General features: G+C 64.7%; 5 protein-coding genes across 5 annotated transcripts in view; 2 read left to right on the forward strand and 3 right to left on the reverse strand.

The window, feature by feature from the left end:
* The window catches only part of CHLRE_05g248200v5 (uncharacterized protein), a 7975-nt gene extending 4886 nt beyond the window's left edge, over positions 1 to 3089 (reverse strand). Inside the window, exons 1-3 of the mRNA XM_043062550.1 lie at positions 2840 to 3089; positions 2480 to 2734; positions 8 to 2090 (exon numbers count right to left, since the gene is read on the reverse strand). Coding sequence (XP_042924599.1) covers positions 8 to 2090; positions 2480 to 2731 — 2335 coding nt within the window. The 5' untranslated portion in view covers positions 2732 to 2734; positions 2840 to 3089. The remainder of the gene's footprint in view (positions 1 to 7; positions 2091 to 2479; positions 2735 to 2839) is intronic.
* A 425-nt stretch (positions 3090 to 3514) lies between these two features.
* On the reverse strand, positions 3515 to 6599 carry CHLRE_05g248150v5 (uncharacterized protein). Its single transcript, XM_043062549.1, has 3 exons — positions 5610 to 6599; positions 5044 to 5256; positions 3515 to 4641 (listed from the first exon to the last, which is right to left on the reverse strand). The coding sequence occupies exons 1-3, from the start codon at positions 6408 to 6410 to the stop codon at positions 4543 to 4545; spliced, it is 1113 nt and encodes a 370-aa protein (XP_042924600.1). The 5' UTR covers positions 6411 to 6599; the 3' UTR covers positions 3515 to 4542.
* Positions 6600 to 6709: 110 nt separating this feature from the next.
* Positions 6710 to 14111, forward strand: CHLRE_05g248100v5 (uncharacterized protein). The gene is made up of 14 exons (XM_043062548.1): positions 6710 to 6951; positions 7316 to 7416; positions 8246 to 8336; positions 8514 to 8596; positions 9872 to 9953; positions 10267 to 10350; positions 10839 to 10939; positions 11164 to 11206; positions 11449 to 11584; positions 11920 to 12055; positions 12391 to 12451; positions 12769 to 12906; positions 13190 to 13270; positions 13524 to 14111. The coding sequence occupies exons 1-14, from the start codon at positions 6847 to 6849 to the stop codon at positions 13596 to 13598; spliced, it is 1317 nt and encodes a 438-aa protein (XP_042924601.1). The 5' UTR covers positions 6710 to 6846; the 3' UTR covers positions 13599 to 14111.
* Positions 14112 to 14159: 48 nt separating this feature from the next.
* Positions 14160 to 24781, forward strand: CHLRE_05g248050v5 (uncharacterized protein). The gene is made up of 19 exons (XM_043062547.1): positions 14160 to 14365; positions 14484 to 14573; positions 14684 to 14820; positions 15084 to 15176; positions 15469 to 15630; positions 15962 to 16040; positions 16444 to 19256; positions 19468 to 19590; positions 19994 to 20107; positions 20364 to 20504; positions 20737 to 20862; positions 21233 to 21301; positions 21660 to 21722; positions 22043 to 22152; positions 22616 to 22753; positions 22964 to 23045; positions 23289 to 23411; positions 23638 to 24001; positions 24213 to 24781. The coding sequence occupies exons 1-19, from the start codon at positions 14302 to 14304 to the stop codon at positions 24755 to 24757; spliced, it is 5436 nt and encodes a 1811-aa protein (XP_042924602.1). The 5' UTR covers positions 14160 to 14301; the 3' UTR covers positions 24758 to 24781.
* Positions 24782 to 24783: 2 nt separating this feature from the next.
* CHLRE_05g248000v5 (uncharacterized protein) overlaps positions 24784 to 27074 on the reverse strand; it is a 7256-nt gene continuing 4965 nt past the window's right edge. The window contains exons 10-12 of the mRNA XM_043062546.1: positions 26796 to 26891; positions 26444 to 26604; positions 24784 to 26004 (exon numbers count right to left, since the gene is read on the reverse strand). Coding sequence (XP_042924603.1) covers positions 25884 to 26004; positions 26444 to 26604; positions 26796 to 26891 — 378 coding nt within the window. The 3' untranslated portion in view covers positions 24784 to 25883. The remainder of the gene's footprint in view (positions 26005 to 26443; positions 26605 to 26795; positions 26892 to 27074) is intronic.

Here is a 27074-nt window from a genome sequence, read left to right on the forward strand (position 1 = left end):
ATCTCGCCGCGCATAAGCAGCAGCAGCGCCAGCACCGTGCCCAGGCTGCCGCCCAGCGAGTGGCCGGTGAAGCTGATGGTGGCGTACGGCGAGCTCTCCACATGCTGCCGTACAAGCGGCAGCACGTCGTCGTACAGCGTCTTCGCGGCCTCGTACACGCCGCGGTGGATGCGCACGCCGTACTTGGGGTCCTCGAACACCACCGGCTCGAACTGCAGGTTGATCTGCCAGTGCTCCAGCGAGGTGCTGCCCTGGATGGCGAAGATGCGCGTGCGCGTGAGCTTGTCGTCCGCCGCAAACCAGGCGCTCGGCGGCGCCTTGGTGCAGGCAACCACCACCGGCGCGCCGCCGTCCACACCCGCAGGCATGCCCGGCTCGCCGCCGCCCACCATAACGGCGGCGGCGGCGGCCGCCGCCGCGTCGGCGGCCTCGGCGCCGGAGGCGCCGTCCACGGTGGCGGCGGCGGCGGCCGCCGCCGCCGCCGCCACCAGGTTGCCGCTGGAGGAGCGGCGGCGCACGCGCTGCTCCTCACGCAGCGCGCGGCCGCCGGCGGCGCCGACCGCGGTCGTGTCGGTGGCGGCGGCGGCCTCGGTGGCGGCGGCGGCATCGGCGGCGCGGTCAAGGGAGGGCCTGCGTGCCACCAGCGGCGTCATGTAGCCGTACACCTGGCCTGCCACGAAGTCGCGCTCCTCACTCAGGTTGGCGTCGGAGAAGAACGTCACGCTGGCTCGGCCCGTGGCACCGCTGCCCGCGGCGGCGCCGCCGGCACCCGCACTGCCGGCAAAGTCGACGGTGCCGCCAGACACGAGGGAGGCAGCGCTCATGGAGGAGGAGCCGTTCATCAGCGGGCGGCCCAGCTGCTGCAGCTGAATGGCGGCGGCGCCGGGCGGCACGCCAGCCGAGGCCGCGGCCAGCGACTCCTGATGCTGCGCCACCGATACCCCCACACCCGAAGCCGTGACGTCGCCAGCAGCAGCGGCGGCGGCGCCCATGCGCACGCCCAGGCCCTCCACCGCGATCTCATCCAGCGTGCCCATCGTGCCCATGGTTCCCAGGGAGCCCACGTGCCGCTGCTCCGCGGCAGTAGCAGCAGCAGCAGTAGTAGTGGCAGTGCTGCTACTGCCGCCGGGCAGGATGACGCCATTGAGGCCGGCGGCGGCCATGGCGGCGCGCCACTCCAGGTCCGAGATGTCGCCCTCCTCATCATAGCTGCCCAGCGAGGCCAGCAGCGGCTGTAGCGTGGACATGAACACGGGGTGCGAGAAGGCGGCGCCGTGGCCCTGCGACGTCAGCGCCGCCGTCACCGCCTCCGGCGACGTCAGCTGCAGCATGGAGATGGACGGCGACAGCGGCGGCGACCCGCCCAGGGTGAACGACACCACGCCGCCAGCCTCGGCGACAGTGGTGTTGGCGGCGGTGGAGGCCACCGCTCGCGCGGCGGCGGCGCCGCCAGTCTTAATCATCCTGCTGGCCGCAGCCTTGCGGCTGCGGCTGGCGCCGTGGCTGGCGGCGTGGTGCGGTGCCTCAGCCTCAGAGCCGCTGTCGAAGGACGCCGTGCCGCTGGAGGGCGTGCTGGGGGAGGTGCTACTGCCGGAGGAGGGCGGCGTGGCGGGCTGCTGCGGCACGGCGGTGCAGGAGGCGCCGTAGCTGAGCGAGGTCGCGATGAGCGACAGGCGGTGCCGCGCCTCCAGTAGCTCGGTGTCAATCTTGTCGACCTCATAGGCCATGTTGCAGAGGTCCGCCAGCATGGCCGCAAAAGAGACCTCCACATCGTCGGCCACGGTGAGGAAGGGCGTCAGCGTGACCGGCCGGCCGGCGGCCGCCGCCGCGGCGGCGGCGGCAGCCGCGGCGGCGGCCACGCGCGCCGTCTCGCTGGGGCTGTTCACGGCAGTGGCGGCGCCGGCGGCGCCGAGGGCGGCGCCGGCGGCATGCTGGCGCGTGGCCGCGGCGCCGACGCTGGCGAGGAAGCGCTGCATGTGCGCGTCGAACAGCTCCTGCGTCTGACCCACCCAGTCCGGCCGCAGCGCCTTAAACTGGTTGAACTGGTTAGACAGCTTGGCCCACTTCTCCCACACCGCGGTGAACTTGGTCTGTTGCGTTAGTACGGGGCAGGGCGGCGAAAGAGAGTTAGCGGAAGGGAGTGGTAACTGTGTCATGGCAGCCCTAGTCGGGCAACCTTGCAGAGCGGTTGCGAGCGCATAACTGCGCAACAGTGGGGCACCTATCTGACATGTCTATTAGCATGGGCGCGGTTCGGGGGGTAGCTGCGTAACCTGTGTTGTGTCGGCACACGGGGGCTGATCGCTATGGTCAACGATCTCGCGCGAGCGCGCGGTGTACCGGACAAGCCGCCCGAACGCCTCAAATTGAGTAAGGGCGATCACATGTGGTAAGTGGCAATGCGCTAATGCGCTCGAAAGTCGCTCGCACGCTGGGCGACCAGCCGGGTCCGCGACCTAACGCTTCAAAAGTAAATCACCTGAAAGTTTCGCGCCCAAGTCGGAGTCCATACGGCGTGAGCTGAAGCGGCATCCAGAACATGGCTAGACCCCGGCTGCGAGGCTGCTGCTGCCTGTGCCTCCGTCGTGTTGAGCTGCGTCGTCAGAACCTGCGCAGTCACGTCCATACTGCGGCGTGCGCCTCGCTGAGGCGCCACAGAAGTCCGACATACTGACTTTAACGAAGTGGATGTCTCCTGAACCGTCACTGAAAGCTGAACGGTAGCGAACATGGCCTGTGGGGATGGCCGTCGGGGAGGTTCTCAGACGCGTTCAGCCAAATACCGGGTCCTGGAAGCTCAATTATGACAGACGAGCAAAAGGGGGGTCAGTCAGCCTACCTGCTTCACCGTTCAAGAACCCGCGGACTCGTGCTTTTCCTGCTTTCGCGCGCTCCTCACGCTCCTTGGCGTAGCTCCTCCACCGTCAGTCGTATCGATACCTCATAGCAACATTGGCCTAGCCAGCTGCTCGAGAAGCCAAGAGTTCGACTTATCTGAAAGGCAGGTTGAGGTGACGTCGGCAGGCTTTAATGTTAAAGCGTTTGGTTGTTTTCTTCAATAATAATGTGTGCGTGTTGGTTGCGTAGACAGTCGGTTACAGTGAGGGCCGGGCGGCTTGAAATGTTGCGGTGGCAGGGCGAGGCGCTGACTCGCCCCAATCGTGCGGGAAAAAGTGCCGACGCGGAAAGTAGCAGGTACGCGTGGCACATTACTCAGACGCCCACAAACAGCGCTAACGGAGCAGCTCGCTTGCTGCAGTGGCCTGCTCGTCTGGCTTGATAGGCGGGCACGCCACATCCACTCGCTCGATGTCGCCCTGGCGCTCGGTTGTTGGTCGCCGGGTCGCTGGCGGCTTTGATAACCTACAATACTCATGCCCACACGGCTACAGGAAAGCGCCTGCGCGCGCCGGCGGCGCGTCAGGGTTGTGTTGCACTTGCCCGTTGAGGGGGTGCGCTTTTCGGTGCCGGTTCCACGTAGGAGGCCGTTGCGCGACGGTCCCAGCTCCCCTCCCCTCCAACTCGGTTACACTAACACGTGGTCGTTGAAACAGATCAGGCGCGCCAAACACGCGCGTCCCCCCACATGCATCATAGCGCTGACTGCCTATCACTTACCAGGACTTACCAGCCCGCACCTTAGCCTACACAAGCAGCCTTGCTCGTCAAGGTGCGCGCTCGATTCCCGGGCCCTGACACTGCCAAGCCGTGCCGCTGGAGAATGAAAGGCTGAAGCATCCGCCCGCACGACCTGTAGCTTGATAAGGCCTACTGTCCAAGGGCGATGGGACGCCGCGCCGCAGCTTGGGCTGTGCGGCAGGCTCCCGGAGACGGCCGGAGCACGCCTGGATCACAGACATCGTCACAGACAATGCATTGATCGACGAATATATGCACTGGTCAAGTGAGATGCAAATGAGCTTCACACATTCACACACGCCGCGTGACCGAACGGTCCGACGGTACGTACCACAGTACCAGCGCGGCTTGCGCCTTGCATATCCCACGTCACCCATTGCCTGCCAGAAACTCTGTCACGTGTTCCTGCTGCGTTTCCTCGCGCTGACCTCTCGCTCCTGAAGACATCCTGCCTACCCTGTCCTCGTCACGCCGCTGTTTCGACGGAAGCTCCCTGAGCACCCGCCTTGTTACCCAGTTGAGGCCGTCGGGTGGTCGGGGCCAAGACCGGCGGGTCACCTACTCCCCACAGCTACCATCCTGCCACCAACCCACCAGGTGCAGCTGCCGCCACCATACTTCACCAAGTTCGTGTCATTCCATCGTTGAGGCATCACGCGGTTATGGACCGGTGGTACGCCTCCTACCATCATGCATTGCGCGCTCCCAGCCTCCAGCGCTAGGCAACTCGTCCTCATCCCACTCCTGACATCTCTACAAGCAATGCCTCCAGCAGCTCTCCTCGGCCGCACTCAACGTTCGCATTTTCTCCGCGTTTCGATCACTGCTAACTAGGCAGCAGGGCTCTCCTCCCTGCTGCTCACAAGGCGGCCGCCTGCTCCTTGGGCCGGTCCTCGCCACCCGTTAGGCGGTGAGGCCATGCTTGCTGAAATCGATGTATCGGCGCTCCTCCACCACACCCGGCGGCGCTAGGATGGCAGTGCCCGTCCAGTCCGCCGTCACCTGTGTATGTGTGCGTGTGTGGGCGCAGGGGAGGTGCGTTTTGGGGCTGCAGTGAGGTGAGGCGAGCGCGGCCGGGCCCCTAGCTTCGCACTCCGGGCTTCGCCAACGCGACCTGATGCCCTGGGCACGCCCTCTGCTATGGCGTCGCGCGCATTTCGTTTCCTTAAAGCATCTTCGACGCCCTGGGCGCACAGCCAGCCATTGGATGGCTGAGAAGTCAGAACCCACCTACCACGCCCAGGCGATCCAGTCCATCCCAACCCGCGTCTGACTCTCTTCCTGACCTCCCATTCAACGCCGCTACCCATGCATCGCCCCGCACGCCATGCACCCCCGCCTCCAGGTTCCAACCCCTTCCCCGCCCATGCACACCGCCTCCCATCCATCACCGCCGCCCCGCACCTTGAGCTTTTTGAGCGCCAGGAACTGGGCGTGGCTGTGCGGCAGCAGCGGCTGGTTCATCACCTTGCCCATGAGCGCCCGCACGTTGTTGGCGTAGAGCTTGGGATCGGCAAGCTCCTCGGCGCTGGGCACGTAGGGTGGACAGATGATGATTTCCAGCTCGTTGCGCCACTGGCTCAGCAGCCGCAGCAGATGCCACGCCTCCGAGTATACCTGGCGAAGGGGCGCGCGTGGAGGTGGGAGAGGGTGATGGCAGGAGAGGGTGGTGCTGAAAGGTGAGAGAGGTGGGAGACGGTTGACTAATGGGTGTGGCAGCGGGGATCACGTTGAATGGCAAGGCCCTGGTGTGCATGTAGCACGCAGTCGGTGACACTGCTGCCTGCCCCGCCGCGCACGCGCGCACCACCTCGCAACCACAACCCTCACCCGCCCGCCCACCACCTTGACAACCCTCTCCGCTCCAACCCACGTGCCCCATGCACACACCGCCACCAGACCGCCTCCATTCCCCCCGGCCCCGCTACTGCAACTCGATTGCCCGCCCCTTCCCGCAGGCACAAACACACCTGCGTCCAGGCGGGGTTGTGGTCGTTGGTCTTGTACTTCATACACACAGGCAGCACCGGCCGGCCCAGCACGAAAGCGCCGGTGCGGAACTCCAAAAGCCCCCGGCCGTCGCTGCAGGTGCCCTCCGGCGCCATACACACCATGGGGAAGCCGCCCGGCTTGCCGTAGGTGGGGTCGTTCACACGCTTCATGAGCACCTCCGTGACGCTGCCGGTGACCACGTAAGCAACTGGGTTCTTCTTGGGCGGCTTAGGCGGGGCCGCGGGCGCGGCGCCGTCGCGGGGCTTCTTCTCCTCGTGGAAATAAATGGCCTGATAGGCGCGGACGACGTACTTGAGGATGGGGACGTTTGACACGCTGGACTTGCCCACGCCGCTAGGAGCTAGCAGCCACATGATGGCGGGGGCGTCAACGTAGCTGACGTGGTTGAAGACGATGACGGAGCCCAGCTCCTCCGCCTTGGCGATGTTCTCGCGGCCCGTGACTTTGACCCGGAAGCCCAGCATCCATAGCGACACCACCATGAACTCCTTGCTGAACAGCACCCACGCGCGCCGTGACGCGGGCAGCGGCTTATCCACTGGCCAGTTCCACGCCGCCAGGGTGTTGATGAGCGCCACGACGGCGAAGGCACATACCATGATGAGCATACGAGGGATCACCAGCGGCAGCATAATCGCCATCCGCCAAGCCTCCGAATCGCCGAAGGGCGTCTTCAGCTCTATGAAAGGAGAATTTTCAAGGTCATATCGTTTGTCATCGGTCTTGGCAGGGGCAGCCTCCGAAGTGGATGCCGCCATTTCTGACAATCAGTAAGCTCCCGCGGTGCGGAAAGCGGCAACTCTCTATATAAATCAAGCCGTGAAACTCCAGGTGCAAACTTATTTATTGAATTGGATCACAGCGACTGCAACAGAGCGGGATAGCCAGGTAGGTGTTGCAGCCAGTGTTCAAAAGTCGCTGCTAACAAGGTGTGAGGCATCTGCAATCCTTAATACTGGAGCCTGGATGTCGCGCTCGGCAGGAGTTTGCATGGAGTTCGCGATCCAGCAGAGTTTTCTCCCCGCCTGCTTCAGCGATGAAAGCAGGCGATGATATTTGGTCACCAGTCGTCCGCGTGACGGATGTATAAAACACTTCATCGAGGTTGCTAGTGCTGAGACCAGAGCCAGTTCCAGGCGTAGCTATTCTTGCCAGACTGCCTGCAAGACTAATCACAATTACTCGTTCCTGATCATGTCTAACCCGCTGGCACTACTTGGCTTGGCTCGCGACAACAAGTCGGATGACATCCGGCGCGCGGTGAAGGACGAGGGGCTGAAGCCGAATGCTGCAAATGAGGTGCGTGGGGACTAGCATACAAATTCGTTCGCGCGGGGCAGAAACGGCGTCGGCATCATGGCAGGGGTATAAATCGGCGGGTTTGTGTGTGGCCGGGCGGCCGGACGGTACCAACTGTCGGCCGTTTGCATTAGGGCCCCGCGAGCGCACGGTGTCAGGCCACGCTTTACCGGGCGGTTGCGCCATTGCCAACTGAGGGCTGTCAGTTTGGCTCGGAGCTATCAAAAAACCAGCCATCCCGAAAGCATTGAGCGGGCAGGGGCCACCCGCCGCTACTTCAGGGACCCTACTGCAGGTTCTGCAAACAACCCGACGCAACGCACGTGTGTCTGTGTGTGTCCTCGTGCACCTGACACGCCTGCAGTTCGGTCAGACGGCGCTACATGTGGCTTCCCTGTGGGGCAACGTGGAGGCCATCCGTACGCTGCTGGACTGCGGCGCCGACGTAAACATCACTAACAGCCGGTGGGTTGGCAGGGGCGCTGTTTAACGAGCACACACGAAATGAAGAATGCCGAGTGGCAAAGTTGTGCGTGTTCGTTACAGGGTTGGAGTTCCAGACATGACTAGTTGGAAGAAGGCGGGGCGGCGGGACTGCGGGAGGGGAGAGAGGAGGGAGGAGGGAGGAGGGAGGAGGGAGGAGGGAGGAGGGAGGAGGGAGGAGGGAGGAGGGAGGAGGGAGGAGGGAGGAGGGAGGAGGGAGACAGGGCAGGAAGGGCTGGAGGAGGAAGGAAGCAGATGTTCACATCATCACCGGCCGGTGGTAGGGCGTGGGAGGGTAGAAGGGGAAGGAGGAGGGGCAGGGGGGAGGAGCAGGAAGGGCAGGGCAGGTGGACGAGAGGGAGCATGGGGAGCGGAGGAGGGAGGAGGGATCCTGGAGGAGGGAGGAGGGCAGTTGCGCAAGCAGGATGCCTGTTGCAGGCTTGTGCGGGCAGGCACACGGGCAGGCGGGCGGTGGGGCGGGGTGGGATAGGTAGATTGAGAATCTCGGGTTGGGCTGTGCAGCTCATCCTGCCGATGTTCCGTTCAGCAAGCAACGCCGTGCCGCCCTCCCTGCCCGCATGTCTTGCGCCCGACATCTCTCAAACCCGACCCTGTTACCCCCCATGCCACTTTCCTCTTTCCCATCTCACCTGTTGCCTTCTCGCCGCCACCACCTTCACCTCCCTGTGCCTGTTCTCCGCTACTTTTGCTTGATTTGGTTTGGTTTGGGCTGGTGTCTACAACCCCTCCTCCTCCTCCACCTCCTCCTGCACCTCCTCCTCCACCTCCTCCTCTTCCTCCCCCACTGCAGGGGCTCCACGCCACTGCATTTCGCAGCCAGCGCCAAGAAGAGCGCGCTGGCGGCGTGCCAGGCCCTGCTGGACGCGGGGGCGGACACGGAGGTGGGGAAAAGCAGGGGGAAGCAAAGGCACCCGTGCATGTGTGCGTGGACGTGTGTATCACGCACACCCACACACCCACACACACATACAGACACGCACACACACAGTCTCTCTCCCCCTACACAACACACACACACACACGCTTTCGTTTTGTTTATCCTTATCACATGCCCCCAGAATGTTGACTTGATGGGCCGCCAGCCCTACGAGATGGCGGAGGACGAGGCGGTGCGGCAGCTGCTGGGCGGGCCGGACGCGCGGTGAGGGCGGCATGTGTGTGTGTATGTGTGTGTGTGTGTGTGTGTGTGTGTGTGTGTGTGTGTGTGTGTGTGTGTGTGTGTGTGTGTGTGTGTGTGTGTGTGTGTGTGTGTGTGTGTGTGTGTGTGTGTGTGTGTGTGTGTGTGTGTGTGTGTGTGTGTGTGTGTGTGTGTGTGTGTGTGTGTGTGTGTGTGTGTGTGTGTGTGTGTGTGTGTGTGTGTGTGTGTGTGTGTGTGTATGTGTGGGTGTGTGGGTGTGTGTGCGCGCGTGTGCGTTGTATGTGGGTGTGGGTGTGGGTGGGTGTCGGGGATAGGCACCCCGAGCCCGGCGGGGGCACCTCACCGCATCTAGAAAGGACAGAGCTGAAACGCTAAACGCGTGGGGATGGGCGTTTGTGAATGACGATGGGCTGTGGCCTGTGGGAGGCTGGGGGCGGAGGAGTGGGCGAGTGGCCGTTACTAGCAAAGGCAACACACAAGTGTGTGCTCTTTGCCACACTTTGGCTACCACAACCGTCTCCACATCGGCACCCATGCACGGGGTGCAGCATATTTTTGGGCTGAGCCCCCCCAGCGAAGCGTTCCAGGGGGGGGGCGAAGCCCCCCAGGAACACCCCTGGCGTCGGCAAAACATAGCATACTGGCACAAACCGCGACTGCTACGTATTAGTATTTGTTAATGCCTATTGCATGTAAATAGGTGGCAGGGAAAATTCGGGCGGAGCGAGAAGTGCCTTCGCGCGTCCATGGAAATTGACTTTCGCGAGGTCGCGAGGAAAGCATCCGGTGCCCGCCGATATGCAGTCTATAAGGCAAACTATGTTGGCGGCAAGCAAAGCGGGGAAGTGTATCGAAAGTTTTTGAGCGACTTGCGCTGCCATGCCTGCCGACGCGCCAGAATGCCGAGAAGCCCCGAGGTCGCCCCCGCCCCGCGCCTAGCCCTTTGAGCGTGGGGCGCCGGGGAGGTGTTGAGTATGGCAGGAGGCGAAAGAAATGCTTGGGGTGTTTGGGAACGTGACAAGGCACGCATGTGGCGCGGGAAATCCCGCACGGCCCCAACCCGAGTGTCCCTAGCCGATGCGCCTGCGCGTCGTAGCGGCATGGAGGCTCTGACGGGGCGTTACACGCCTATTAGCTCCCAAGCGTACGGGGGCTCAGCCCATTTTCCAGCTGTACAAAGCTGACACCCCTTGTCCTGAAACGTACCCTTTCTTGACACGTTACCCTGTCCTGACACACACGTGCACACACACGCACACACACTTGGGTGTCTTGCAGCATCTTTGAGTTCGCCAGCAAGGGCGACGCGGCCGGGCTCCGGAAGCTGCTGGAGGAGGCTGCCAAGGAGGACGCCGACACGGTGCGTGGGCGGAACGAAGGAATGCATTTAGGAACAAAGATATGCATTTAGGAACGAAGATATGCATTTAGGAACGAGGATGTGCATTTGTTTAACGGCGAAGATGCATCCGATGCGGATGCTGTTGTTTTTGCCGTCACGAACATGTTGTTAGTAATATCTCGGCCCCAGCCGCGGATTGCACTGCGCCACTTCGGGACGCTGCCCCTATTCCTTCCACCCTGTCCCCCTCCCTGCTGCCTACCCCCCTTGCCTCCTCCCTCCTACTACCCTCCTCCCTCCTCCCTCCCTCCCTCCCTCTCCCTCCCTCCAGCCGGTGAGCCTGCGTGTGGTGGACAGCGACGGCAACACGCCGCTGAACCTGGCCATCGCGGCAGAGAGCCTGGAGACCGTGCAGGTGGGGGCAATCGAGTGGAGCGGGTGACATTCATGATTAGTTAAGGAAGTGGTAGACGGTAGACCATGTTGCGGAACATCAAGCGTTACCGACGATGTCGACCAGCTCCCGGCTCCAGCTCGAGCTCCAGCTCCAGCTCCAGCGGGCGCCAGGGCTCTAGGGGGCGGGTGGAGGGGTTTACATTGGTGATTAGCTAAGAAAGTGGTAGTGGGATTCAGGGCACACGGGGTTGGGCGTACTTTCCGAAGCATTGGCATCCCCCCTCCTGCCCCTCCTCGCTCTCCTCCTCGCTCTTTTGCATTGGGTTTGGTTCAGTCTCGGCTGGTATCTACAACCCCCAACCTCGACGTCGGCACTTCATATTTTATTATTCATATTCACATGAACGGCTACCCCGCTGTCCCCCTTAAATTCACATGAATCGCTACCCCGCTGTCCCCCTCATACTCACATGCACGGCCACCCCGCTGCCCCCATGCTCTCACCAGGTGATCCTGGGCCATGACGGCGCCATGGTCAACTACCCCGACATGAGCGGCAGCACACCCCTGCACGCCGCAGTGGAGGCAGGCAACCTGGACGTGCTCAAGTGAGGGCTGGGCGGGGGGCCGGGGGGGGGGGGCGAGGGGGCGGGCAACCTGGACGTGCTCAAGTGAGGAGTGACCGGGGGGGGGGGGCGGGGCAGTGGGTGGGTGGGGTGGGGTGGAAGGGGGTGGGCCGGTTTGGAGGCGGGGGTTTAACCGCAAGGCCACTCATGTACACCTCGCATAGTTGTCGACACACGCGCTTCACACACACTGCACTCACACACAGGTACCTGCTCAGCCGGGAGCCCCCACCAGAGATGAACGTGCAGGTGCATGTGTATGCGTGTGTGCTGGGCGTGCGTCCATACGGACCGAGGGACTGACAGTCTGGCGGACTTGGGAGACAGTTCACTTCCACCTCAAGAGCAAGCACGAGCCGGCCCGGCCCACCCGCTCTCCCTCACCACCATCCCACCACCCCACCCACCCCACCCCACCCCACCACCCCCATACAACCTCCCTTCTTGCATCAATCATAAATGCAAACCCCCCATTATTTCTTATGAAACAGAACATGCACAACAGCGAGTACGCCCAGGGCTCCTGGCTGTATGGCGGCGAGACGCTGGAGCCGTTTGACAAGACGCCGCTGCACGTGGCCGTGGAGGCGGGCGACGTGGAGGCGGTGAAGCTGCTGCTGGCCACAGGTGGGTGACTGGCTGGGTGCCGGGGGGGGGGGGCTGGGGGGGCTAGGGTGGGTGGGTGGGTGCCTGGGTGGGTTAGATTTCCATGCATGATTATTTAGGACAGGATGATGGGTGAGTGGGTGCCTGGGTGTGTGAGTGGGTGGGAGGCGGGGGCGTGCGGCAGGTCCCTCGCTCCCCCGGCCGTGCTCCCACCTCCCCGCCCCGCCTTCTTGTATCGTGTCATGCCTGGAACCCCCACCCCGCCTCTGCCTCCCTCTCCCTTGCCTTCCCTTCGTTGACTATGGGACCTACGTGTTGGGCTCGGGCATGTAATCCCCCTCCCTTGCCTCCCTCAGGCCGCTGCAACGCGAACCTGCTGGACTTTGACAAGGCCTCGCCGCTGCACCTGGCGCTGGAGGCGGGCGACGAGGCGATGGTGGCGGCGCTGCTGGGGGCGGGGGCCGACCCCGACCTGGCCAACCCCGACTTCAAGTGAGGCGGGTTACATTCATGATTTAATAATAAGAAGGGAAAGCATAGCCAGGAACAGTGGGGGTGGGAGAGGAGGAGGAGGAGGGGTAGTTACTCCAATCGCAAGAAAGCAAGGCCAGGACCAGCCCACAGAGGAGGGGCGTGTGCCGAGCTGTCCCCTTGGTTGGGTGGGGGACGTCTCGGGGCTGAGGGATTGGAGATTGGGTTTGGGGAGGGGTGGCAGTCGCGGGGATGTGTGTGGGAGTTGCGGCACAAAACACATTGCCACGCGGATCCCGCTCCCGCTCCTGTGTGCCCGCTGCCCTGAGTGGCGGCCGCCGGCCCTGACGCCGCAGGTCGCCGCTGCATCTGGCGGCGAGCCGTGGCAAGGTCTCCATCCTCAAGCTGCTTATTGAGGTGCGAGCGAGCGAGCGATACGTGGGTGGCCGTCGCCGCGGACTGTCATCATGCAGATACCCAGTGGCTCCTTTTGCCTGCATGCATATGGTCAGAGCCACTCTGCAAAGAGTGTTGTCGTGAAACTCGCCGAGGGCAAGCTTCGCGACGGACGCTTTGGGCCTCCGTCTCTGCCTCCCTGTGTCCCTTTTACGATGAAGGGGGAAAGCGCTGTCCCGATGGGGTCGATTTCTCCCCGTCCTTGGCAAAGGTATTTGATGAGTGCTGATCGCACAGACACGTATCTCCAACCCCCGCAACCCGCGCGCCCCGGTCAGGTGGGCAAAGCCAATGTGGCGGCCGCGGTGGCGGAGGACGGTTGGACGCCACTGCAGCTGGCGGCGCGCGGCGGCGCCGTGGAGAAGATCCAACTGCTGATCGCGGCGGGCGCAGATGTAAAGCGGGCCAATGTGCAGGTGCGTGTGTGCCGTATGTGTGTTAGAGACGCGGAGAAGGCATGCTTGATGTGTGTGTGTATGTGTGTGAATATATCGCATGCCACGGGTTAAATGGTCTCGGCTCAGTAAACGGAAGGAGCTTGCAACCGCGTGCTCACCACAGCCCAACCTCCCATGTGGTCCACACCGCACGACCCACCACCTCACATGCCACCTCACACCACCACCTCACACCACCACCTCACACCATCACCTCACACACCACCCCGCACTGCCTCCGCACCTCACACAACGCTGCCAGGGCAACACGCCGCTGCACCTGGCGGCGGTCAACGGCCACACGGCGGCTGCAGAGGCGCTGCTGGCGGCGGGCGCCAACAAGGTGAGGAAGCGACCGAGAATAGTACGGCAGGGAAAGAGTGAGAGGAGAGGCACTGAGGAGAGCGCAGCTGAAATGAGCGTTTTGTGTGAGCACGAGTTTGGCAGGCGGAGGGCCGTAGGCGTCAGACACACTGGCCTTTCAACCTCGAACCCCTGAGCATGCTACAGTGCTTATCCAGCTCCCACGTATCTGGAAGCCGCTGCTGCTCAATTTCCGAACCTGCCGCCCATGCCTCAAAACCTGCTGCTGCCAGGCCGCCGCCAACCGGGACGGCAAGACGGCCGCCGACCTGGCGAAGACGCCGGAGCTCAAGGAGCTGCTCAGCTAGCGGGCTGCTTCGGGAGCAGCTCGTGTGAGAAGCATGTTGCCGTTTGTGTGTTGGTGTTGGTATGGAGCGCGAGCGCTGCTCGGGTAGCAGGCTGCGGAAACGGGTGTGTACCGGTGAAGTGTTTTCCGTTACCCAGGGCCGCCAGACGCCCCGCCGGAGTTGCATTGGAGGCGCAAGCTCAAGACCTGTGGCCGTAATGCGCACGTGTAGCAGGGTTGAGACGCTGACTGCGGGTGGAGGTAGAGCCCCACTAGGCCTTGCGCCATGACCGCGCGCTGTGCTCGGGGTTCGGGGAGGCGTGCACGGGGAGGTTGCCAAGGAGGTTGCGCAAGCCCCCCACCAGTTATCTACACTTTCATTGAAGCATAGTTCACGTAACATTTACAGCCGCTGCTAGGGCGTTTAACACGATGGGCGGCTACGATTTCTGCTCGGATTCGGATTTCGCGCCCTTGCAGCTTTGCGCTCCTTCTGCTTTGCCGAGCCCTGAGGCATCATTACATCATATACCTTTAAATCCTATTGCTATACACACTGTTGACGACAACAGCATTGCCCCGACGACGCGCGGTTACCGACAGCACAGCTGAGCTGTTTTGCTTCGCCACTCGAGCCACGACTTGCCACATTCACGTCTCAGCATCAGTAGTTAAAGGTTCGAGACGCGTGGAGGTGCAAACGCCTGGTCAAAACTGCCGAAGCCATGGTGCTCGGGTTTGGGACCGGCGAACGGTTCCTTGGGCCAAAAGAAGTAACACCCGGGCCAGGTATGCTCCTCACTGTAGTCAAAGTTATGTATGGGGCCAGGCTTTGGCATTGACGGCGCTCGCCGACTTGGGCCGGAGCTGGGACGATGGTGGTCTTGACAGGACTCGCTCGGTGCAGGCGCCTATGACCCCAAGGATTTGGAGACCAAGCTGCCTCCTAAAAGTGGATTCCTAACCGGCGAGAGGTTTCAATCTGGAGAAATTGAACGTGAGCACAAAGAATCCTTGCTTTTGACGACAGCCAGTTGCGCAACCTCAGAGCCGTTCACTCCTGCAACATACGTTTAACATTAGTGCACACGTAATTCATCTGCGCAGCTGGTGAGGAGCGCGAGCCTTCGCCGCCCCGCGACCGTAAGCCCGTGCAGCCCGGCAACGACCGGAAGTTCTCGTGGGCGACGCAGCGCATCCATGAGCTCACAAAGGACCTGGACGCGGCGCAGAAGCGCATGAAGGTATCGCACGGGTACTGTACTCGGTACCGCATCGGCGGGAGCCAGCTCTTTCTGGCAGCAGCCCCGGACCGGAATAGGAGGGGGCAACCACGCCGCGGCCCACGTTCCCGCAGCTGCCAGCACCCTCTAGCCGGGATTGCACAGCGCAACGGGTCGCACCGCACCGCACAGCCCGGTCAAACTAACCAATTCCCGATCCCTTCCACCCGCATACTGTCCACTTCTCTTCATTCCAATCTTTTGATTTCATAACTTCTATGCAGGAACTGGAGAAGGCGCTGAGGGAGTGCCAGCAGCGGCTCCAAGCGGCCGAGAAGGACCTGCAGGGAGCGCAGGAGCGCAAGGCGCAGCTGCAGGCAAGTGCGGGCACTGTACGAGCCGGTATGTGTCTCAGTGTGTTGGCAAGCGGATTATTGTCTTCCAGGCACGACGCCGGCTCTTGGCCTTCAGCAGTGTTCATTTGGCATGCACTCGCATGGTGCTGGCTCATGACACACGACGCACGGCGCCGTCTTGAAAACGTACCGCGTCTTAGGGACGCACTGTCTTAGGGACGTACCGCGTCTCAGAGACGTACCGCGTCGTAGGGACGCACCAACTGAGGGACTTACCGCGACGCTGATTCTGTGCTGCCGTGCTGCCGTACAGGCCAGGGTGACGGAGCAGGATGCCGAGATGGCGGCGCTGCGCAAGGAGCTGGCGGCGGCGGCGGCGCGGCTGAGCGAGCTGGCGGCGCGCGAGGAGGCGGCAAGCCGGGCGGCGGCGGACAGCGGCGCGCGCGTGGAGCGACTGGCTGCGGAGCTGAAGCAGGTGGGGCTGGGGTGGGTTGTAGATACCAGCCCAAACTAATACCAAACCAAGCCAAACTAGCGGAGCACAGGCACCGGCGTTATTGGGGGCTGGCTTTGAGGCGGTTGGGGCAGTGCGGAGGCAGTGTGGGTTTGGCAGGCAGGTTGGGTGGGCTCGGGCAGCTCCTTGGGTACCTGCGTATACGCGGTGCGGGCTGGCGGTTGCGCATTGATGGGCATCGGGGGAGCAGGGACATGGGCATGTCGGTGAAGGGGTGTGCGACGAATGCATGCCTGATGTGCTAAGTGTCTTGGCCTGTTGTGTTGTGTGCCGGTGTGTCGCCCGCCCGCAGGCCGTGGAGTCGCGCGAGGTGCTGGCCAAGCAGCACGCCGGCCTGCAGGCGGAGACGGAGTCAAGCCGGCGCGGCACAGGTGGGCTGCGGGGGGTTGTAGATACCAGCCCAAGGGGCTGGGGGGTTGCAATGATGCTTGGAAAAGCGGTACAGGAGAGGGGTTGTAAATACCAGCCCAAACTAAACCAAAACCAACGAAAACGGGTTTGCAAAGATGGCGGGGGATTGTAGGTACCAGCCCAAACTAAACCGAACCGAATGCAATAGAGCGAGGAGGGGGGCAGGGAGTTGAGCCGGCGCAGTACAGTTACAGGGCACAGGGAGCTGCTGTACTGATCCGTACTCTTGCGATCCGGCCTCGCCCTCCCTTTATCCGGCGTTTTACCGCTTTCCGCTGAGGTGTGCACCTGATGCCCTGCTCTCCTACCCAGCAACTCAGCCCCACCGCTACCTTGTTGCTGTGTTTGCTGCATCCCACACAGAGGCGCTACGCGCCGAGCTGGCTGCGGCGCAGCAGCAGCTGGCGGCCAGCAGCGACGAGGGCGCGGAGCTGCGGCGGCAGGTGGTGACGCTGCAGGCGGCGGCGGCGGACGGCGCCGCGCAGCTGGCGTCGGTGTCGGCGTCACGCGCCGCCCTGCAGTCGCAGCTGCAGGCCGCGGAGGCCGGCCTGGCATCCACCCAGTCCGAGCTGCAGGCGGCGCGGGCGTCGGTGGAGGCGCTGACTGCCAGTGTGGCGGCCGGCGGCGCCGAGGCGGCGCGGCTGCGGGGCGAGCTGGCGGCGGCGCGCGCCGAGTCGGACACGCGCGGCGAGCGGCTGGCGGCGGTGGGCGCGCAGCTGGCGGCGGCGCAGGCGCAGGTGGCGGCGCTGTCTTCGGAGGTGATGACTAAGGAGGCGTCGGTGGAGGCGCTGAGCACGCGCATGGCGGCGCAGATGTCGGAGGTGTTGGAGCTCAAGATGGGCCACAGCAGCCTCAGTGCCGAGCTGGTGGACAGGCAGGGCGAGCTGGCTCGCCTGAGGCAGGAGCTGGAGGGTAGGGAGGCGCAGCTGGCGGCTTCGAGGGAGGAGGCAGCGGCGCGTGCGACTGAGCTGGTTGCCCTTAAGGAGGAGCTGGGCGCGCGGCAGGGCGAGCTGGCCGGCCTGCGGCAGGAGCTGGAGGGCAAGGAGGCGGAGCTGGCGGCCTCGAGGGAGGAGGGCGAGGCGCGTGCAGCTGAGGTAGCTGCGGTGAAGGCAGGGCTGGCGGGTAGGGAGGAGGAGCTGGCGGCAGTGAGCGCTGAGCTGGCGGGTAGAGAGTCAGAGCTGGCGGCTGAGCGGAAGGCGGCACAGGGCCTGCAGCAGCAGCTGGCGGCGGCTCGGCAGGACATCGCACAGCAGGAGCAGGCCCTTGCCGAGGCGGGTGAGGCGGCGGCGGGTCTGGAGTGTCGGCTGGAGGAGCTGGGTGGCGAGCTGGAGGCGGAGAAGGCGGTGGCCAAGGGACTGCGAGAGCAGCTGGCGGCGCGCCGGGCCGAGCTGGAGGCGGCGGCGGGCCGCGAGGCGGCGCTGGCTGTAGCCAAGGCGGAGCTGGCGGGAGCCCTGGCGGCCAAGGGCGACGCGTGCGAAGCCCAGGCAGTCGCTATTGCGGGGCTGCAGGGCCAGGTGGCGGCGCTGGAGCAGACCGTGGCGGCGCAGGCGGCGGCGGCGGCGGCGCTGACCGCCCAGCTGGAGGGCGTGGCCGTGGAGCTGGCGGCGGCGCAGGCGCAGCTGTCCGTGCGCGCCGCCGAGGTGGCCGGCCTGCAGGGGGAGGTGGCGTCACTCACGGAGGCGGTGGCGGCGCGTGATGGCACCATTTCCCAGCAGCAGGCGACGATTGCGGAGCGCGAGAGCGCTATCTCCCAGCAGCAAGCGACGATTGAGGAGCGCGAGAGCAAAATCTCCCAGCAGCAGGCGACGATTGTGGAGCGCGAGAGCGCTATCACCGGCCTGCACGGTGAGGTGGCGTCGCTGACGGAGGCCGTGGCGGTGCGTGATGGCACCATTTCCCAGCAGCAGGCGACGATTGAGGAGCGCGAGAGCGCTATCACCGGCCTCCAGGGTGAGGTGGCGTCCCTGACGGAGGCCGCGGCGGCGCGTGATGGCACCATTTCCCAGCAGCAGGCGACGATACAGGAGCGCGAGAGCACCATTTCCCAGCAGCAGGCGACGATTGAGGAGCGCGAGAGCGCTATCACTGGCCTGCAGGGTGAGGTGGCGTCGCTGACGGAGGCCGTGGCGGCGCGTGAGGCTGCCATCGGTCTGCTGCAGGCCCAGTCGGCGGCTGCTGCTGAGGCCGCGACCGCCACCGCCGCGGCCTCTACCGAGCGCATCCGCGGCCTGGAGGCCTCCCTGCAGGCCGCAGAGGCCGCCGCCACGGGCCTCAAGGCCACCGTTGCGGAGCTGGAGGCCGCGCAGGCGGCCCTCCGCATCGACCTCGCCACCCAGGCTGACTCGGGCGCGGCGCTTGCGGCGCAGCTGGCGGCGGCGCAGGCCGCCGTCGCCGAGGGCGCGGCACGCGAGTTGGATCTGCGTTCTCAGCTGGGCGCCGCCGAGCAGCGGCAGCAAGGCGCGGAGGGCGCCCGGGCGGCGCTGGAGGCGCGGTGCTGTGCGCTTGAGGCGGACCTGGGCGGCGACCGCGAGGCGCTGGCTGCGCTGCGTGCAGCGCACGGGGAGCTGGGGGCTGTGGCGGAGGCGGCCAGGGAGCAGGGCGAGCGCCTGGAGGCGCAGCTGGCGGCCTCGAGGGAGGAGGGCGAGATGCGTGCGACTGACCTGGCTGCGGTGAAGGCAGTGCTGGCGGGAAGGGAGGGCGAGCTGGCCGGTCTGCGTCAAGAGCTGGAGGGCAGGGAGGCGCAGCTGGCGGCTGTGAGCGCCGAGCTGAAGGGCATGGAGGCGCAGCTGGCGGCAGCTCGGCAACACATCGCACAGCGGGAGCAGGCCCTTGCCGAGGCGGATGAGGCGGCGGCGGGTCTGGAGTGTCGGCTGGAGGAGCTGGGTGGCGAGCTGGAGGCGGAGAAGGCGGTGGCCAAGGGGCTGCGGGAGCAGCTGGCGGCGCGCCGGGCTGAGCTGGAGGCGGCGGCGGGCCGGGAGGCGGCGCTGCGCTCCCACCTGAGCTCCGTGGAGCAGCAGCTGGAGGCGGCCGGCGGCCGCTGTGCCGAACTGGAGGCCGCCGCGGCGGCTGCCGCTGCTGTGGCGGCTGCGTCAGACGTGCAGCTGAGGGAGCAGCTGGCGGGGCTGCGGGCGCAGCTGGAGGCGGCCGCCGGCAAAGCCGCGGCTGACGCGCAGGAGGTGAGCGCACACACACACACACACACACACACACACACACACACACACACACACACATATATATATATGTCTTCTTCGTGCCCTGTCCCGGGCATGGGAGGCCAACAGGCCCATTATCGAAGCGTCTCGTGTTTCTAATAGCCTACTGTCGTTCTCCTGATCCCGGGCTCAATCTGAACTTGCTCTCTCTATCCCGCCCGTCGCCACAAAGACGGCTGCGCAGGTGTCGGGCCTGCGGGCTGAGCTGGAGGAGTCGCGCTGCGCCGCCGCCGCCATGGGCGCCGAGGTGGCACAGCTGGTGGGCGACCTGCAGGAGCGCGAGGGCGCCATGGCGGTGAGGGGGAGGGGGAGGAGGAGGAGGAGGGGGAGGCGAGGGGGAGGAGGAGGGAGGAGGGGGGAGGGAAATGAACGGTGGAAAGGGAGAAGGGGAAGGGAAGGGAAAGGGATGAAAGGAGGCGCAGGGGTGGGAGCCCAGGCTGCATGTGGGCGTTTTTGCGTGCAGGTGGGCATGTTGTGCCATGGGCAAGTTTTGGTACACTTACGCAGTGTATGTTGCTGGTGCTGTGGTGTTTCAGGACTTCAGCACGCAAAAGGACTGATTAGCACCCACCGGCCGCATTATCCTTGCCGTCTAACCCGACCTATCCACTCCGACCTGTCCAACCCGACCTGTCTAACCCGACCTGTTCAACCCGACCTGCCTAACCCGACCTGTCTGTCTGCCCCTCGGCCTGCAGGAGCTGAAGCAGGCCCGGGCCGAGGCCGGCGCCGCACTGGCCGCCGCCACCGCCGAGCGCGCCGACATGCAGACCCAGCTGGAGCAGCTGCGGCGGCAGGAGGCGGAGGCGCAGGTGGGCGAGCGGGGGGTGGGCGGGCAGGAGGCGGGCGGCGGGCGGGGGGGCGAGGGAGCCATAAGGACATGCATGTGGCGCATACGACCAGTCGCCATACGAAGAAGTCCTGTGCGGTTGTGGTGGGAGTGGGTTACTGCGGCGATTCAACCTGGGCTTGCCGCACTGTTCCTGGCCCGGTTGCACTACACTATACTCATACCTGCCTTCAGGTCCAGCTGGCTCAATTCCTCTGCATGTGTATACTTGCCTTCAGGCCCAGCTGGTGTCGGAGCGGGCCCGTGCCGCCCAGACGGAGGCGGAGGCGGAGTCCTTGCGTGGCCTGGTGGGGCGGGCGCAGGAGGAGGCGGCGGCCGCGCGCGAGGAAGCGTTCGGGCTCATGGAGCAGCTGGACAAGGTGGGGACAGCGGGGGGGGGTGTTGGGGGCAGGGATGGGGTTAGGGGGATAGGTCGGGAACATAGGGGGTTGTGGGGGCAGGGGGGGGGGGTACGGCGTGGGGACAGGGGGGGGGATAGGGTGTGCGGACAGAGTGGTGCATTCCCCGCGCTGTCAGCCGCAACGCACACGCCCTTCCTCACCCCTGCTAATCCCGGTTCCTGCCCACTCCCCCATTACCATAACTATCCAGGAGCGCCAGAAGCTGTCCAGCTATGAGCTGCAGGAGCAGCAGAACGACCACCTGCGCCAGGAGCTGGAGGACACCTACGGCCGCCTGCGGGCCAGCGAGGCACGCAACGCCGAGCTGCAGAACCAGGTGTGTGTGTGTGTGTGTGTGTGTGTGTGTGTGTGTGTGTGTGTGTGTGTGTGTGTGTGTGTGCGTGTGTGTGTGTGTGTGTGTAGGCAGGTGGGGGCGCGGCTAGGGAGGTGGGGGCGGCAGGCCGGGATGGCGGGCGGGCGTTGCGGCTGGGGAGGTGGGGGCGGCGAACCGGACCTGGGCCAGCAATGCTGCCGTGCTTGTACAGCGCCTGGACTGGGACCGGGAGGTGCTGAGGCTGGTGGCCCTGTGGCTGGGGGCCATTGGCTAACTGGGAGGTGCTGCGGGCAAACCCCAGGCCATCGCCCATGCCCCCGCCCACCCTCGCACCGCGCCTCCCGCCTCCCACGTCTACCCCTACCGGCCCCAGGTTGTGAACATGGAGGGCTCCATCGCCTCCATGACGCCCATCTGCTCGCGAGCCCGCCTGGACGACCAGGTGAGAAGACCAGGCGCAGGGGGGGGCGGAGGGGGGGGGCGCAGGGGAGGAGGGGGGGTTGCAAGGATGTTTGGAAAAGCGGGGGGGAGGGGCACAGCGGGCAAATGGTACTGCAGGAGTGCAGGGGGCGGAGGTAGGCACAGCTGGGGTACGTTGGAGCAGGGGGCGCAGGCGCAGGGGGGGCACAGCGGGGTAACGGTAGTGCAGGAAGCACGGGTGCACATCACCGGCTATGGAGAGTGGGCACATCGCACCGCGCACGCGCTCTCCACCGCAACCCCACCTGATCCCTGAAGCCTCCGACACCGCAAAAGTCATTCCTTTCTCAATTGGCCCACCCCTTCCCTGGCCCCGCCAGGTCCGTGCGCTGAGCGAGGCGCTTGAGAAGCAGCACCGCCAAAACGTGGGCCTGGAGGACCAGGTGCGAGCGAGCGAGGGGAGGGTATGTGCCCATCATCGTGAGCCCATCATCAGAAAGCCCACCCAATCGAGAATTTGCAAGACGAGCGCGCCAGCATTGACCTTCAGTCTCAGGGGAAAGGAGGGTGGTGGTGACTGGGGCTGAGGCTGTGAGGCTTTTGTGGGGGGCTGCGGCAAGGCAGATGCTGCCCGCCTCCCAGTCCGGCTCGTCAACCCCACTGCGTAATGAGTAGCGAGCTTTCACGATCAGCTGCAACCTTAGCTTTCTCCATTCACCTACCCCGTGCCTCGCGCCCCGGCTCCCCCCCCCTGCTTGTGCAGGTGCGGCGCAATGTGGTTCTGGGCACTACCGCGGGCCTGGAGCTGCGGCGGCTGACGGAGGAGAACGAGCACCTGGTGGCGCGGCTGCTCAAGATGGAGGAGGACCTCAAGTGGGTGGCGTGTGTGTTTTGTGGAGGGGGTTTTATGTGCCCCAGGTCTTTATAATCAACGAATCGTCGCCTGGGAGAGCATAGGAGTGGAGAGGGGTTGTGCATACCAGCCCAAGCTGAACCAACCCGAGCGAAAGCAGCGGAGCAAAGGCAGAGGCGAAACGTGCAAGCCAGAAGGGCGAAGGAGACAGGGCAGGGCCGACCGGGCGTGGAAGGACTGGGTGAGGAGGCAAGGTTAGCGCAAGGGCAGATGGACTAGTTAAAATCCCTGAGTTGGAAGGAGGGGGCAGAGCGGCAATCCCACAGTATGGTAACCGGCAAAGCTTTTGGTCAGGGATTTGCGCCCCCTTGCCAACGCTGCCAAAGGCCAAACTCGCTACTATCGCTGATTGCTGCGGCAGCAGCTCGAACCTGAACCACCCTTGCTTGTGGCTGCTGCTCCTGTACCCGTTCCACCTCGCAGGGAGCAGAGCGGTCTGGGCCACAACAACCACAAGCAGAAGATCCAGTACCACCTGCGCCTCAAGCAGGAGCTGGAGGAGATGAGGCACGAGTGCACGGTGCTGCTGCGGGACAAGTTCCAGCTGGAGCAGTGCGTCAGGTGCGTGTGTGTGTGTGTGTGCGTGTGCGTGTGTGGTGGGTGGTGGGTGGTGGGGAGCGGGGTTGTGGAGGGATGGACGGGTGTGGCAGGGGGCGGTGGGCATAACATGGCCCTGCATTCCTTGGGGTCCAAATGTGCCCATGCAAGCCTGAAGTCCCATCTCTCTTTCCCCACCGCCTGCTCCCTGTCCTCCTCCTCCTCCTGGCGCAGGTACTTGGCTGTGCAGGTGGGTATGGGGCCGGATGAGAACAAGAAGGCGCTGGCCACCGCCGAGCGCAAGGCCATTGAGAAGGTGGGTGGGGTTGCGGGGGTGCGGGCACTGGGGTGGGTGGATTTGGTGGGTGATGCGCTGGAGACAGCTGGCGTCCGCTGACAGGGCTAGGGGAAGATGCCGAGGCAGGTTCGGGAGGTTGGACATGTGAAGCGGACAGCAGCACTGGCAATGGCAACACACACACACACACACACACACGTTTGCATGTTGTGTCGAACTGGGTTTGTCGGCTGATCCCTCGCAACCCTCACAACGCTTCAGGTGCTGCCCGCCTGCCTGGCCTCCCACGCCATGTACTCCACGCCGCTCAGCCAGCGAGCGATGCGGCTGTCCGCGCGCGGCAAGCACAACGAGCAGGGCACCGTATACGGCGCGGGCGGCAAGGTGCGCAGGCAGTGTGTGGGGGGGGGGGCGGGCGAGTGGGCAGAGAGCAGACCGGGGTGGGCGGGCGAGTAGGCAGGCGCGGGGGTTCGTACGGGTTGCGCCGGAAGCCTGAAGCGCCGCGGATGCTGCTTTCGTTTTGAGTGGACGCAGGCTGCGGTGGCAATCGGCCCGCACATGATGAAATACCAATCTCACTACCGTTTCCATTTCCTGAACCGCCCTGCAGGAGGTGTTTGAGGAGGGCATCAGCGAGGCCCGCCGCCGCTGCATGGACGAGCTCACCAGCTGGCGCAACGAGGCCGAGCAGGCGGCGGCCGTGGCGGCCACCACTGCGGCCGAGGCGGAGGCGGAGGATGAGGCTGACGCCGAGGGCCAGGACGTCGCCGCTGATGGCGGCGCCGCCAAGGCCACGGCGGCCGTGATGATGACGCCCGAGGCCAAGGTGCCGCAGCGCCGGCGTGTGGATGGCGACGGCGACCGGGACACAAATGGCGGCGCGCGCGACACCAACAGCGGCGGCGGGGTCGACGCGGCGGGCGCCTTCGGCACGCCCATTGCCAACATTCGCGGCGTGGGGACGCCGATGGCTGGTGCGTCCCGGTCGAGAGCGAACACGCACATACATACACACACATACACACACAGGGCACAGGGCATGCCGCCGCTAGCCGTAGCAGTGCCTTTGCCCCACCGCCTTACACCCGTTTGCGTGGGAGCTGCTTTGCAGCATTGCCTTTCTCCTGCTGCCTCCTGCTGACACCCGTGCGCGCGTTGTTGATCTTTGGCGTCGTGCCCGCACAGGCGGCGGCAACTCGGTCGCTGCTGCTGCTGCCGGCAACGGCACCACCGTGCAGTCTGTGGCCAAGCTGGAGGAGCGCATCCTGTCCATGATACAGGACGTGTGCGCGCCCAGCAGCGCCCGCAACGCCACGGCCGGCGGCGGCTCCGGCGCCTCCGTCAGCACCGGTCTGGCCGGCCTGAGCTTGTACGGCGGCGGCGGCAGTGCCGGCGGCGCGCCGGACCTGCCCTCCGCCACGCCGGCCTTTGGCACCCACGTGGTTGGCGGCAGCTTCAGCCGCAGTGGCCGTGACCAGGAGCGTGTGAAGGAGCCGGCCGGCATGGCGGGAGCGGGCGTGGCGCGCGACAAGGCGCTGCGCATGTCAACTGCGTCCGCGCTGACGGCGTTGGGCGGCCCGGACCCGCACGGCCCCGTGGACCGCAGCAGCCGGGGCGGGGGTGGGGGTGGGGGTGGGGGTGGAGGTGGCGCCGCAGTGGCGGGCGGCACCAGCCGGCGTGGTCTGCCGGTGCTGCCGCCCACGGCACGCACCGGCAGCTTCCGCAACTGAGGCGGCTAGGCGGACTCCTGGCTAGGACCTGGGTGGGGAGTTGGCCGTTCAAAGGCCGGAGTGGTTACAATTACAAGTTGGTGGGGCACTGGGGGGTTGACAGGAAGAGGGAGAGGCTTGGACGTGACAGGTTACACTTCTTGGGACGTCGAGAACCGGTAGGAGGCGCAATGCCGCTGGGTGCGTTGGACCTTGGAATGGAGATGGCTAAGGACGAGTTTGCCAATGACAAGCAGCGGTTGCCGTACGTGTCCGGTGCAAGGTCCGGTGGTGCAACGTGGCCGTGCGCTCCGTGGCCGCCAGGGTGTCACCTAGCCATGTTAAGAAGTTGCAGCATACCGTACTCTTGGTCTACTCGTTACTGGCTGAGAGCCAGACGTAGGGGGGCACTGTACATGAGCCAGGAGGCCCCTCCCATGCGCAATCGAGTAGAACAGGGGGCGCTATAATTGTGAATCACATGTAAGGAGATAGTATGCGGAACCATGTTGCAATCTCAAAGTCACGTGGACTTAAGGCCTTCCGGCCCACACAGAGAGGCACGAAGAATGCTCCGTTGCCTCCGCGCTCATATCATCCATCCCTTTCCCGCTGCAACCTCGCAAAAGAATACTAGCAAGCGCCGAAGCAACACACAACGGCCATGCACACAGCGCTCACAAACTGCTCTCTCCTCTCCTGGTCCAAACGACTCCTCTCCAGCCCGTTAATTGCAGGCCTGTAACGTGGCTTGCAATGCAACGCCACCACCACCATCAGCAGCTGCAAACGCCAGCGCAGTGTGACGTCAACATGCCTGACCCATGCATACCAACCAGTCTCTTGTCAACTGTCGATGCCGCAGAGCCAACAACGCCTACACAATGCCTGGCACACACGCACGACCCAAAACTTGTTTGCAATGCGCTATTCATGTCAGGCATCGCGCGCTCAGGCTCATGTACCGTATCCACAAACTCTTCCTCACATCAGTGCCGTTGCCCGCCATACAGTTTTGACACCTCCAAAAACTTCTCACCGCCTTTCCTTCAACTGGCCATCCGCCTGGCAGACACCCAACACACAACCCCTCGGACACTGTCACTCGGCAGCACCCTCACCCTCACCGCAGCCCCACCTCACACACTCACAGGCGACCCAGCCCCTCGCCCAGTCCGTCGTCGTCGCCGCCGGCGCCCGTGCCCTCCTCGGGCGGCGGCAGCGGCACCGCCCACAGGTTCGGTGAGTGGCCCACCGCGTGGCTGAAGCTGTTGGGGGGACAAGGTGGAGGTGGGTGAGAGGGAGGGTGTGAGGGGCAGGGGCAGGGGCAGGGGAAAAGGCGTGGCGAGGGTCAACACACCACACTCCGTGCCTATACCCCCATATGGCCACTGTCATCAAACACGCACGCCTGCACCCACCCCCCAGGTTCCCCAACAAACCCACTCATCCCTCAGCCACACCTCCCAGCCTCCCAGCCCCCAGCCCCCTTCCCACATCCCCCTCCAGTCGCGCTCTCACCCGAAGTGCGTCAGAGGGTTGTACTACATGTCCACGTGCTCCCCACTTCACCCCCGCTCCCCCCGGCTCCCTGCCCCCAAACCGCCCCACGAGTATTATGGCAATCCTACCGCAACGTGCCCCATCACGCGTGTCCCTTTCCTTCATTTAATACAGTTTGTAGGATAAAGGAGTACCCGCTCTCACCCGAAGTGCGGCACGGGGTTGTAGTACGTGTCCATGTGTTCCACCCCGTCCCAGTACTCGCCGCTGGTGCTGTTGCCCCAGCGCCGCACGCGGCCGTCGCCGTAGTGCTCCTCGTTCCACCAGCGGTTGTAGCGCTCGCCGCCGCCGCCCGCGCTCCACACCTGCGTCGCGGGCGCAAAAGGGGCGAGGGGGTTTGCAAGGTTGTAACATTGGGAACAGGATGTAAGCAGGGGAAGCAGTCCCAGTCTTTCAGCATCAGCCCCAGCCCCCGTCCCAGTCTCAGTCCCAGTCCCAGTCCCAGCCCCAACCCCAGCCCAAGTCCCAACCCCAGTCTCAATAGCGGCTCCCTCACCTCGCCGTGCTTGGTCCCCTTGCCAGCGCCAAAGGTCTCGGTCCACTTGTCGCCCCACTGCTCCTGCCCGCCGTCCGGAAGCAGCCGCTCCGCCCACTGCGTGGCATGGCGGCGTGGGTGGCGGGGTGGGGTTGATGATTAAGGGGTGTGGGACGGGTGGGTGGGGTGGGCGGGTTCCGCTCATGACATTGGCGCCCGAGGGGGTGCGGGTGGTGGCCGATGGCTGGCAGTATGTTCGGATGTGGGACTGTGCGTGCATGTGCAACCCGCCCCGCCCCG

This window comes from Chlamydomonas reinhardtii, chromosome 5 (assembly GCF_000002595.2).
Source record: "Chlamydomonas reinhardtii strain CC-503 cw92 mt+ chromosome 5, whole genome shotgun sequence".
Lineage (NCBI taxonomy): Eukaryota > Viridiplantae > Chlorophyta > Chlorophyceae > Chlamydomonadales > Chlamydomonadaceae > Chlamydomonas > Chlamydomonas reinhardtii.

Coding starts and splice junctions, on each gene's coding strand:
- CHLRE_05g248150v5 (XM_043062549.1), bottom strand. CDS start 6,410: ATGGCGGCATCCACTTCGGAGGCTGCCCCTGCCAAGACCGATGACAAA. Junction 5,257..5,609: donor ACAACCCCGCCTGGACGCAG/GTGTGTTTGTGC, acceptor CCCCTTCGCCAG/GTATACTCGGAGGCGTGGCA. Junction 4,642..5,043: donor TGGCGCTCAAAAAGCTCAAG/GTGCGGGGCGGC, acceptor ACACATACACAG/GTGACGGCGGACTGGACGGG.
- CHLRE_05g248100v5 (XM_043062548.1), top strand. CDS start 6,847: ATGTCTAACCCGCTGGCACTACTTGGCTTGGCTCGCGACAACAAGTCG. Junction 11,207..11,448: donor CACCAGAGATGAACGTGCAG/GTGCATGTGTAT, acceptor CTTATGAAACAG/AACATGCACAACAGCGAGTA. Junction 12,452..12,768: donor TCCTCAAGCTGCTTATTGAG/GTGCGAGCGAGC, acceptor CGCCCCGGTCAG/GTGGGCAAAGCCAATGTGGC.
- CHLRE_05g248050v5 (XM_043062547.1), top strand. CDS start 14,302: ATGGTGCTCGGGTTTGGGACCGGCGAACGGTTCCTTGGGCCAAAAGAA. Junction 15,177..15,468: donor AGCGCAAGGCGCAGCTGCAG/GCAAGTGCGGGC, acceptor GCTGCCGTACAG/GCCAGGGTGACGGAGCAGGA. Junction 15,631..15,961: donor TGGCTGCGGAGCTGAAGCAG/GTGGGGCTGGGG, acceptor GCCCGCCCGCAG/GCCGTGGAGTCGCGCGAGGT.